This window comes from Topomyia yanbarensis, chromosome 3 (assembly GCF_030247195.1).
Source record: "Topomyia yanbarensis strain Yona2022 chromosome 3, ASM3024719v1, whole genome shotgun sequence".
NCBI lineage: Eukaryota > Metazoa > Arthropoda > Insecta > Diptera > Culicidae > Topomyia > Topomyia yanbarensis.
The window spans coordinates 270367808-270380221 of record NC_080672.1 but is presented as its reverse complement, the minus strand read 5'-3'; the positions used below and the strand labels follow the sequence as shown (position 1 = coordinate 270380221).

General features: G+C 40.3%; 1 protein-coding gene across 1 annotated transcript; it reads right to left on the bottom strand.

Moving 5' to 3' along the window:
- Positions 1–411: 411 nt before the first annotated feature.
- LOC131689962 (tripeptidyl-peptidase 2) lies at positions 412–11954 on the bottom strand. Its single transcript, XM_058975379.1, has 9 exons — positions 11711–11954; positions 10849–11479; positions 9866–10789; positions 9649–9805; positions 3208–3553; positions 3042–3147; positions 1858–2977; positions 1245–1434; positions 412–1186 (listed from the first exon to the last, which is right to left on the bottom strand). Exons 1-9 carry the CDS (start codon positions 11870–11872, stop codon positions 977–979), a joined length of 3846 nt encoding a protein of 1281 aa, XP_058831362.1. The 5' UTR covers positions 11873–11954; the 3' UTR covers positions 412–976.
- Between the last annotated feature and the right edge of the window lie 460 nt (positions 11955–12414).

Genomic DNA, 12414 nt, shown 5'->3' with positions numbered 1-12414 from the left:
CTGCGTTACAACGGGTTGCTTTTTCAAACAAATGTGATTTGCATTCTGAATAACGCCAGCAAAATGAAATTGGGGTAGAATACGATCGAACCAGATTCGTTCGAAACATAAATCCTTCGTAGTTTTTCATTTCAATATGTATACAAGCATACTACAGCGATGCGATCGTATTAAACTGTTCTTTGAAATTAAACTCCACCTAATACTTCTAATCCCACATGCGGCACCATCTACGAACAATCTAACAAGGATAATGGATACAAACCCATGGCTAGTAAAAAAGAAAAACAATCGTACGCTACAAGACACCAACGGCAATTTTTATTGATGCCCAGAAAGTACGAAAGCCTCACCGACTCCTTTAAGCATATGTCTCTCGCCAAGTAAAATAAATTAATTGAAAAAAAGCTGTTTGTTATTCGAAATCTTTATTAGCATTTTTATATTGATCATTCGTCCTAGTTATGTTTATCTATAATATATATTATCTACAAAATTCATAACTTTCTGCCTAGTAAGTTCGGGGCAAAAACTCTGGTTTTCGAATGCGTATTATATGAATGGTTAGGGTCAGCATAAGACATAAACAGCCAACTCGGTAAAAACTAGAATGACCTAGTATTTTCTTATTATATTTATAGAACATTGCTATGAAAATGTTAATACACATTATTTGAATATGAAGAATAGAAATACTACTCTACACTTTACAATAGGATCAACAAAAAATATTCTTTAATAATGTGTCTAGCTTCAAAATAAAATCGAATTCAAAGTCTCATCAATTTCTGATAAACGCATTGAGATCTGTAATTTCGCTCTTATCTCGATTTATCATCGCTCCTTTTTGGTTAATCCGGTATACCAATAGCTCTCGCAATTAGAAACTTTAGACAATATACTGTAGACCTTTTAACCCTTATGACCAACACGCTACTGCGTGTTCGCTGTTGCACTAGCTCCGATTTTGATTTTTCTAAAATGATCGATACAATTGAGGGTTAGAGGTAACAACCACTTTGTTCAACAGTTGCTCGATGTGAGCCCACTTTTTCTCAGAGGCAACGCGAATCTGCTCTTCGAGCACCTCTCGGGACAGTTTTTCTTCATACAGCTTGCTAAGGTATTTCATCATACGCCCGTGTTGTTTCAAAGCAAACGAATGCCAAACCGAGAGCAGCAGAACCTATTATTGGATAATTTAATATTTAAAAGCAGTTGGAAAATGAATGCATTTGGCTTACTTTAGAATCGCTGTAGTCAACAAATTTACCAACGTCACTAAATATCTGTTCGATTTCTTCCAACTGGTCGGCTTCGGCGTCTCCGACTTCGTTGGTGTCCACAACTGTCTTGATAACGCGCAACTTGCATAAAGCTATTAACTTTTTCTGGGCGGCTTCCAACAGTTGCTGTTTTTGTTTGTCCATTTGACTGAAAGTTTTAACAATAATAGATTAGAGGGTGTAATTTTAGAGTGCAGATACCGAGTAGAATCGATACGGGAGGCTAATTCTATGAAAAACTTCGATAGTTTCAAGTGTGCTATCGTTCTACACATAATTGTCGTATATCGCGTGCATTTAATGGCATACCATGGGTGCATTATCCAAGAAAGTAAGGAAAAGTACTAAAAATGTTCTTGTACTAGTATTGGAGTATATTTTTAAAAAGATCGCATTCAAAACAAACGTACACGAAAGGTAGAAAAAATTAAAAAAATAAATGTCAACTAACAATTACTCAACCGTTTTGCGGTGATTCAAAAAATTGATTTTGAAATTATATTTATAATTTCTAAGTCGGAGTCCAAATCACTAGTTGTGAACGCGTTAATTAGTAAAATGAAGAACTTACGTCTTAATCTTGGCTGCATTCGACCTGCTGTCCGTCTTCAAACCGTAATAAGCGAGCAGTGCGTTCTGGTCGATATCCTTCAACACAAGATTTGCCAAATCGATGATGTTTATCAATTTTACCTTAAGCAACGCAGCAGCAGCATCTCCACTTTCACCCTTATCTAAACTTGCAGTGAAGGCCAACGGTAGATTCGTCTTCAATTCGCTACTATCCAGATTGTCAATGAGAGCCAAATGTGCTCCCAAGTAGTTGGGATTACCTTTCAGTACTGCCTTGTACACCGTCATAGCATTTTCCGGATCTAATTTAGCTATCTGTCCAACCTGGTAATCGCGAAGTCCTTCGCTGTATTCATCGAACTTGCTTTTGTTTTCTTTTGGACTTCCGACGCCATTTTTCTTCACCGTAGGTCCTTCTATCAAAATGTACTGGAAGTTATGTGTGTCGCACTTCTTGCCAAGTTCATCCTTAGCATACACTATCGATCCTTCCAGCCAGGAGCACTGGTTTGGTAGTGAAGCTTTCTGAATTTTCTCATTAGAAATCGGAAGTAGATAAATCGGTCTAGTGGATCCTGCGGGAAAAGTACATGTTGCGATCTTTTTTCCATTTACGATGGCTTGATTGTACGACTTGTAAATGTCCATCGAGATAGCGTTTACCAGTTTGATGTTGGCCAACATGGTCGTCTCGGAAACCTTCTCCAGCAGCTCCTTTTTCTCATGGCGAACCTGCAACCGCACCGTGTAGTCTCCTTTCTCTAGCTTCAGGTAGTTATCATTTGAATACGCATCACCACAACCAACCATCATTTTATTAGAGTCAAAAATCATCCAGAACTGGGACTCAAACTCGCTTTCATACAATACACTGCTGAATAGAGGAGCGTGGAAAGCTACTTCTTGGCTTTTGTTTAGGTGTAAATTGTAAGTCAGTACATTTTGATAAATCTGACGACCGGGATAAAGCACATCTCTGGCAGTTAGTGGAGTGATTTTAGTATCCGAGGGTTTCAGTACTATCACCGCAGACTTAAGGGAAACTGAGGGCAACACTTCCTCCAAACTTAGAGTGGTCAAGTCAATTCGATGAATGCCGTTGGCGCTGTGCATTATATCTGAAAAAATAATTTAAACACCGTAATAAAGGGGACGATTTATCAAAGAAGTGATTATAATTACTTCCGTTTAAGGGCGAAATGCCGTAAAATTTAATGGAAAACTTCAGTGGGACTGTTCCAAAGTTTGACCAGTATTTGGCAATGCAAACCTCCAGTATATTATCACCCTGCGAAAAATGAAGCATTGCGGTATAAACCAAAATCACAAAATATAATGTAAAACTTACCACACATTTGAAAGGATGAACCGTCGACGCAACACTGTTGACAGGCAGGATTTTTTGCGTCTCTAAAGCCTTGCAATATTTCATGGGGAGAATCTGCATCGTGTGGATGAGAAACTTGCCTCCAACGGTGTCATTGGTATCGCTGGAAATCATCTCCAACAAAGCCCTGGTTGCGTATTTTGGGACCATGAAAAAATTCCTCAAAATTGTGTTCGGTTTACAGCAAACCGCCTCTGATTGGGTGTACTCAAACGTTTTCGGGTCGACTACAATAGGTTGTACTACGGTAACGGGTATCTCGAACAGGACACTTTTGTCGACGCACGAGGAGTCGAATGCTTTAATACTGTGGGAAGGGAAAATATTTTTTAATGGAAATGTTCATTCTATTTATTTATTATAACGTCTTCGGTTTATACCATACAGATTACACTTAATGCTATAGCTAGTGTTAATATTAAAAATGTCTAACTTATAACTAGATTTAGTGGTATTGAAGTCATAAACTAAAGCAGTTTGAAATTGCTATAACACCTGTCTACCGGATTATTTTGGCCATATACTGTACGGTGCCTAGGAATTCACAGAAGCAGACGATTCCTTATACCACGAGGAGGAACGCACAAATTAATCCTTAAGAGAATGTCGGGACAGTCAATATTGTTCGAACATTCTTTGCAATAAAGTGCGGCGAGACTCCAGCCTTGGCAAATCTAGCTATATGCATCTTTTATTATACGGTCGTTCCAAGGAAGTTTTCTGAGAACAAATCGTAGAAAGCTTCTCTGAACTCGACCGGCTACTTTGAACGGCTTTGTATGGCGCCCATACTTGTACAGCATACTCCAAAGTGCTCCGGACAAGTGCGCAGTATAAAGATTTCAGAGCGTAGATATCAAAACAAAATCGAAAGTGTTCTGTTTTGGAAAACCCAATGTTGCAAAAGACTTCGCCCTTGTTGCAGTGATGTGGTCTGCGAAACGAAGTTGAATAACACTCTCAAGTTACGGATAGAATCCTCTCTTTCGATGACACAGGCTTGAAGGGTATGTTTGCAATACCTTAGAGTTGCCAAGCGCCCGAAACTTATCAGTTTACAGTTATCGACGTTGATCTGCATCCCGTTCAGCAAGCACCATTCCTCGATATTGTCTATATCAGCTTGAAGCACAGCAGAGTCGAGTCCTGAGGCAATTGAACGAAAGATTTTCAGATCATCAGCATAGAGTAAGACTTGATGAATAAGATAATGATCAATGGCCCTAGGTGACTTCCTTGAGGCACATTGGTTGGTGTTTCGAATGTGCTTGAGCGTGTGGTGCCAACTGTAACGTCGCTCCATTTTCAAAACAGCAATGTTGTACGGCATCTTGTCGAATGCTTTCGCGAATTCGAAATATATAGCGTCCACATATTAACGCTTCTCTACAGCTGGAAGTAGAAAGCTTGTGTACGTCATCAAGTTCAAAGTGGCGGAGCGTTTCTGTACAAATCCGTGTTGATGTTCGTCAATTATGTTTGAAGAACCAGCGTACATCGCACTGCCCAAGTAACAATTGAAGTTTTATAGCACGCTACAATTGCAATCTAAGTTTTATCAGTTGCTATAAAACTACCATGAAACCTCAATTGTTACTAGGGTGTAGACAAACTTTTCCAGAACTTTAGCCAGGCAGTTCAGCAGCGAGATTCCTCTGCAGTTTTCAACATTGTGCGTGTTTCCAGTCGTATGAATAGGAACTATAGTAGCATAGTTTCAATACACTTGGGGTTGCATTTTCTGAGATTGAACGCTGAAAAATAATACTTCGAGTAGCATGGGGTCAAATAGGTATGGGGGTACAATAGGTATATGGCATTATCTTCACTATGTTATTGCAGAGGTCGCTCGTGTTGCGTGAATTAGATACATGGTAGAGAATATCGTTGGCGACTGTCATTTCGGCTATTACCGTGGATCGACTGTATTAGTTACGGCGTCGTTTATGTTTTCACGAGTTTTTCTGCGAAAACGTACGTCCTCTGTACAGTATATATAATCAATTTAAAAAAATGTCAAGTGAGTTTTTTCTTACGTAGAAATTAATGCTGAACATATTTTGTTTTGGTTTTTCAATGTTTTTGGTTTTGAAAAAAATACGGACATCAACATAAAACATACGCTTGGGGGCAGGATAGGTCAGGCGTTTGGAGGCACTATAGATCACTACTATAATTTTGCGTGAAAACGCCAAAATTAGGTGAAGAGTACGTAATTGTTCAAGATGCCGCCAACCTTCTATCAACAATCGAAGGTTCCGTTCGATACATTACATTAATGCTCGTGTGAAAGAAAAGGGCTCGTCATCAATGAAAACGCGTCAGATATTTCGCGTGGATTAACAATATATTAATTTAAGGGGTTGTTAGAGTAGATAGTCGAAAAAACATGATCGAAAAAGAATCCAAAAAATGCTCCGAAACGCAAACCTGGTCGTCCCATAGTTAAGAAACCACGTGAGCCGGAATGCACAACTTCCATTGCACACTCCGGCGACGACAAGGATACCGAAGAATTCATTTGAAAAAAACAAAACAACAGCTGCTGAGAAAAACACGATTTTCAACACGCGGTTTCATGATTTTTCACATCATCTGCCAATTCCTCATTCTTACCTGAATGACGTCAATGGATTTTTTGTGTTATTAATTTTTAGATAATTTACAGTATCCATACTCTTCAAATAAAAGTTGAATCGCTGATTTTTTTTAGCCACCAATATAGTGACCTATCCCAAGCAACCAGAAGTTCGGATAACACTTAAAAAGCACACTTTAAAGTTCACATAAAGTTCTTAGCGAACTTTCAAGCTGCTTAAGCTTTAATGGAACTTGAAAGCTGCTTAAGCCGCTATTAGAACATAAAACGTACTGAAAAATTACTCAAAACGAGAAGCTTATGCAGCTCCCTTATACGAACTTTTGGTTGCTTGGGATTGTAGCACCAGATTTTAAAAACATCGAAAAAAATACCTTCGCCTTATTGGATGTAGCTTAAAAAATATTTTGCCAGGTGTAAAATCATGATTTCCAGACTTTTGCAGAATGTATAAGCTTTCCAGCGAGTGCTTGTTTGTCAAAATAAGTGCAAAACACCATCGCAAAAGCTCGCACAGAAAACTAACCTACTTGACCCCACTCTACTGTACTGGTACAGAAAGCGTTCGGGCACAATGTTTAATAAAGCTAGGGGCAAGCAATCCGGACCAGGCCCTTTCAATGGATCAACGCCGGACAGAGCGCTCAATACATCGGCATCATTTACGTTAGAAAGAGGAAGGATGATACTATACTTTGGCAATGTGTCAAGGTACTGTTTCATATTGCAGTTCAGCTCGACAAAGAATAGTTTTGTTGTCGTTGGTTCTCTCCTATAATGTAAGTATCGTTTCCGTTGTTTTCGGAAAACTTTGCGTAGACGACCAAACTCGGCGTTCCACCACGGAAACTTATAATCTGATTTTCTGCTGACACGCTTTTTAGGAACATTACGATGAAGAATCTCATATCATAGAACGCCGCCACTACCTGATTTAAATAATTCCCAACCAGCATCTCCCGCCAATTGAGTGCACCAATGGCTATTGATGCTGCATCGAGTAAACTCAAAGTTGAGGTCGTCGTTGTACCAAAAGGTTCACCATCTTCAAAATCAAATCTTAAAACGAAGTGTTTAAGGCGAGAGTCTACCATCAGTATAGATACCGGAGGCTCAATCAATTCGAACACGTCCGTGTAGTTACCGAAAACTAGATCGAGGGTCCGTCTATTCACGTTTCTAAGAGGGCAGATTTGATACCAGCCACCAGCGACCAACGTTTCTATGATGACCGTCTCTTGTTCCTATGCTGCATTTTTAGGAAGGTAGCACTTATAATCATCATCGAAGATACACCAGAAGGGAGATTGTAGTCACATACAACAAGTGCATGTCGCGCCTATCCAGACTACTTTGGACGGTAGAAGAGTGGACGTTATACAAGTCAGAATCACTGTTTGACCACGGATAAATAAAGCAACGGTCTACCTGTCAATGAAACGCGTACAAATTGCTTCAAACATTCACATCCAGGCATTTTTAATGCAGTCCCCGTAAGATGTTCCTTTATTCCTATAAGAACACCACCTCCGCGACGTAGATGACTGGTAGAGGAGGTTCGATCGCATCAGTAGATTGCGTAGTTCGTCGTCAGCTCGGCGTTTAATATATCATCACGTAGCCAGGTTTCGTTGAGAACGATGATGTCCTAGTCACAGGAAGTGAGAGCAACCAAGAAGGCCTACGTTTTTATTCTCAATTAATTCCGAGGATTTTCACCAAAGGCTGCAGTAGTAACGACACGCTACGTGGTGTCATATTCAATGTGCCGATCTTTTGGGCGTTAGTTTTGTGCGTGTTGGATATTGCGCCAGAAACAGCTGTAAAATCAGCAAAGATATTTCGAATTGCAAGCAGCTGTGATTCGCTTCCGACGAACATAGATATGTCATACGCATATGCGCTCAGTACCGCATGAGGAAAATATCTCCGCAGTTTATCTAGCCAAGGTTGTAGCTAAAAACAAACAAAATTATTGAAATGGATCGCCTTGGCGCACTGACCTTTGAATTCTTATTTCCCTTCCTAAATTGCCATTGATCAGAGCTTTGGAGAAGCTGTTGTTCATGCAGAACATTAAGAGATTTATCAGTTCCGAATCGAAGTTAATTTGTCCCATCGTTCTTGTAAGGGAGCTGTACTTCACTCTATCGAAGGCATGGTCGAAGTCTCGCTGTTATTTAAGCCCGCAGATGCGGTCCAGTATTTGGACGGTAGCTTCGAAGATGTTTCGCTTCCCATTAAACCGTTTTTAGTTTTTGGATGGCACTAGTGGGAGCAGAGGACTCATTTCATTTTTTTTCAACATCCTAGCGAATCTTTCATAGTCGATATTTAATAGTGAGATCAGTCTACACGATTTTATGTTTTCGACACTTTCCTTCTTCTTTACTAACACCATCAAAAATTATAGGATAATATAGCTTCATTTATGATATGATAGTTCGCTGGATCACATGCCGTGATTTCAATAGCATTCCTTCGATAAACCATCGACGTACGGAGATTTAGATGAGCTGCTTCCTTTTATTGCTTGTAAAATCTCATTTGATAAAATTCCACTCAGTTTGCGATCGTTGTCCTGATTCTCGTTTGGGATGCGTTTTACTGGATTGAACCTGTCGTTTACTGTGGTGTTTGTTGGGGAATGCAGGTTCGTGAAATAGTCCTGCATGCTCCGATGTATCTAATTTGGCTACCTTATGGTAGCAGCTTCACTCAACAGCGTTTTGATCTAAGTTTCAGTTTATCGATTTTTTTATTTGTTACGTGGAATATTGATATGCTTTCTCCGCCGATATATGCCATAGTAGCGATCGTAGTGTGAGCGAAGCAGAGCGTAATAAATTTCATTGTTACAGACGAAACGTCTTTTAATCGAAACTTTCCATTTAATGAACGAAATAAGTTTTGGTTTAACATATAGAAAAACACATCCACTAGTCATGAAAACATCCGTACCAACGAGAATGTACCAGACGAAGGCCATACAATTCCTGCCATGCTTATTGGCGAAGAAAAAGTACAGCGATTTTAAGTGCAGACAGACTACAGACACTTTATATACCAGACTAGCGGAGAGAAAAACAGTAAAACTAGCAACCATGAATGTAAACTGGCATCACGGAAGCTCCCATAAGCTTTGCATGGGCTTCTTCTTGCACTTCCCCTCTCAAAACCCTCATGCTCGTTTGGCTGCACTTTTTGACAGTCCGTTTGGCTACAAATTTTGACACTTCGCTAGTCTTTGTATAAAGTGTCTGTAAGACAAAGCATTTGGATTCGCCGCTTCCTACCATCTTTGATATGTCATAGGTTATACAGTGAAGACCCGATTTTATCAGCACCCGATTTTATCAGCCCTCGATTTTATCAGCTTCATATGAAAATTGATAATTGGTAGTTTGATGGGCTCTAGCAGACGAACCAAGTTGAGTTCGAGCAAACCTTTGCTTGAGCATATTTTTCTTATCTTAGAAATCCGAAATATGTAAAAAAATATTATTTTTTAAATTTTGCACTGTCAGACCCCCTTAAGAGAAATTTAAGCTAAATAATCAAGAAAGGTTATTAGGCTATATCTAGAGACTAAAGAAGAATATTTTAAGATCTTCGGTTTCTTAAAAAGAACGAAAAATGTATGTCCCGATTTTGTCAATGTCCCCGTTTTATCAATCTAAAATTCACCAACGGATCTTCACTGTATACTAAATGCGTATTATATATCTAATACCACGGCTCATTATCAACGAAAGAATTCAGTCATTCCAAATAAATGCATCGATTTATGAAAAATGACTTACCTTGCTCTATGTACACCAACCGCTAGTCCAGTCGGATCCACCTTTACACTTATAGTTCGTGCTGAGTAGCAAAGATCCAGGAATGATCCACATTGAATCCACGACTCAGTTGCTACGAGCGTCAGTCTAACATTGAAGCCGATCTTATCAGCGGGGGCTGAGAGAAAAAAAAAATCAGTTGTCCACCTGTTTATGTGGTTGACAGACTCGAACTCACAAGCATACTTATCATTGAAAAATATCGGTTCAATACTGACACTAAATTCCTCCGGTTTCGTTAGCAATCCCTGTCGCATATGGATACCCTTGGCACCATTTGTTCCAACACTTACGGAAAACCGCAAATTGTTTTCAATGAGCCCCGAGTAGGCAACCAAATGTTCGAACGCCTTTTCCACATTTAGCAAACCATTGCCCTGCGCAAACTTATCAACGTAGTCGAGTTTTGTGGCAGTATTCCAAAGGGCTCGTTTAATACTGAACGCGTTGTAGTTGATGTTCCGTTGCTTCAAACCAGATATTAGCATTGCAACGGATCCAGCCACGTGTGGCGCTGCCATGCTGGTGCCATTCATTAACTGTGCTTTGGACATTGTGAACTGTGGTACTGATGCTATTGCTGCACCTGGTGCACATATCGTCACTCCGAAACCTCCATCAATACATGGATCGCGAGATGACCACGTATACACATTTCCCGGCAGTTTTTGACGAAGTGCATATTCGGCTTCCATCATTTCAGGTGAAACATAAGCCCCCACACTAACACAGCTTGGTTGGCTTATATCCGGTGGGGTGCCGATGGTGCACAGTGCAGGACCATGATTTCCGGCCGAAGCTACCCACACAACGCCGTATTTGTTAACCAGCTCACTCATCAGTTCGCCCACCCGCCCAGAATTTGACCAATGGCCGTGTTCTCCGTAACTCATATTGATCACATCGATCTTTCGACCTGCTTCACATAATTCCGTAACCTTGATGATCGCTCTAACTAGCGCAGTTCCAGTTTCCATCGAACCAAGACGCCCATCTCCAATAGTTAAAGACACAATCTTTGCTGCCGGCGCCACACCATCCAACTCCGGGTTGTCTGGATGAAACCCGCATGCAATAGAAGCGACATGCGTACCGTGACTTGCTGCAAAAGTAAAACATAGAAATTTAATAAATCAAGCGGTGCGATATCAATACACCTACCGCACATTCCGACAATTTCCAATACGTCTCCATCGTCGTGCACGTTTATGGAAATGGCCAAAAAATCGTCCAAGTTTATCATCTCATGTGTCTTGTTGTACTCTCCTATATGAACTGCCGTTTCTAGATCACCACTCTCGGTATTATCTATTACTGCCACCCAGCCGTTCTCTGACAAAAAAAGCACACAATCCAAAGTTGTTTTTAAATCGGAAAACTTTTTCTCGCAAGAGCTTAGAAACTCCAGCGTACTATCCAAATTCTCTTTGACTAACTTGTCTTTCAAAGACAATCCTACCGTTGCTGGGGCTTTTGTCTCGAAGACTGCCAAATCACGGCTCACGTCGGCCATAACTTTTTTGTGCGGTTCGTCCCAGGTTTTCAGCTTAGCGTTAGCCAATATTTTCTCGTGAATCCGGGAAGGATACAGATCGTACATGCTTTTAAGTCCAATCCGGTACTCGTTGTTTACACACTTAGTTTTCATTGCGGTGGATAGCCTCAGCACCCGCCCGGAAAGGCCAACGATTGTATCGTCCGGCGCTGGTGTAACTATTTTAGCAGTATCCACATCGCCACACCCGGAACAATCGTAGCGTTCGATTATTTTCACCTCGCCACCGGGAATAATCTGTGTTATTAAACATTTGAATCGAATCAGAATATTTTATATTGTAGGGCATTGATGAGGCGGTGAGTCTGCATCAATAGACAGAACAAACAAGAAAACTCAGGCAGAAAACGCAGAATGATTTGCCAAAAGTAGATAGATCAACCTTATAACCTCCCACACTTGAAGTAAACTTAGGTTACACAAATGTACTGCTAACGAGAAACAGGCGATCATAAAACCCCATCTTACCTCCAATCCTTTGGCTCGCGGATCAATCCCTGAGTCCAGAATGGCAATCGTTACATCCTTTCCATTGTAGTCCGGGTACTTACGAATAAAGTTAAGCGCTCCGGTTTCGTTCTTTGGCACCAAGGAACCGGCAGGGAATTTTATATCCACAACATTTTCCATTTTCCCAACTTTTGCGATACTTTATTGCTACTACTACTGCTGCTACTGAGCTGATGATGTGCGAATAAACGAATTTGACAGATCGGCTGACACAAAACGAATGAGAGAAAGAAAACACACGAGATTTTTAGGACCGGGGCACAATGAGACTTCTGTGAACTTACCTACCAAAAAGCTCACCTACCAAAAAGCTCACCTACCATAAAGCTCCCCTACTAAAAAGCTCACTGAATACAGACTTCCACCTTAAAAGTGCTTTATAGATAAAGCTCACAGCCTGGTGGCGGGAATCGGAACTACTGGAGTTGCCATAATTATCGAGCAAATAAACTGTTTTTAAATTTTGCATAAGAAACACAAAATGACTAACAACCACATATTGTTTAGTCAATTGCCCATACTTTTAGCTATCTCCTGGTGCATTGTTTATTCCAGGTAAAGGCCTAGTGCCGAGAAATTAATTTTTTAGTAGAAATTTAATCTACCAAAAAGCTTATTTACTAAAAAGCTTCCTTACCAAAAAGTTAACTTGTCGTACTGAA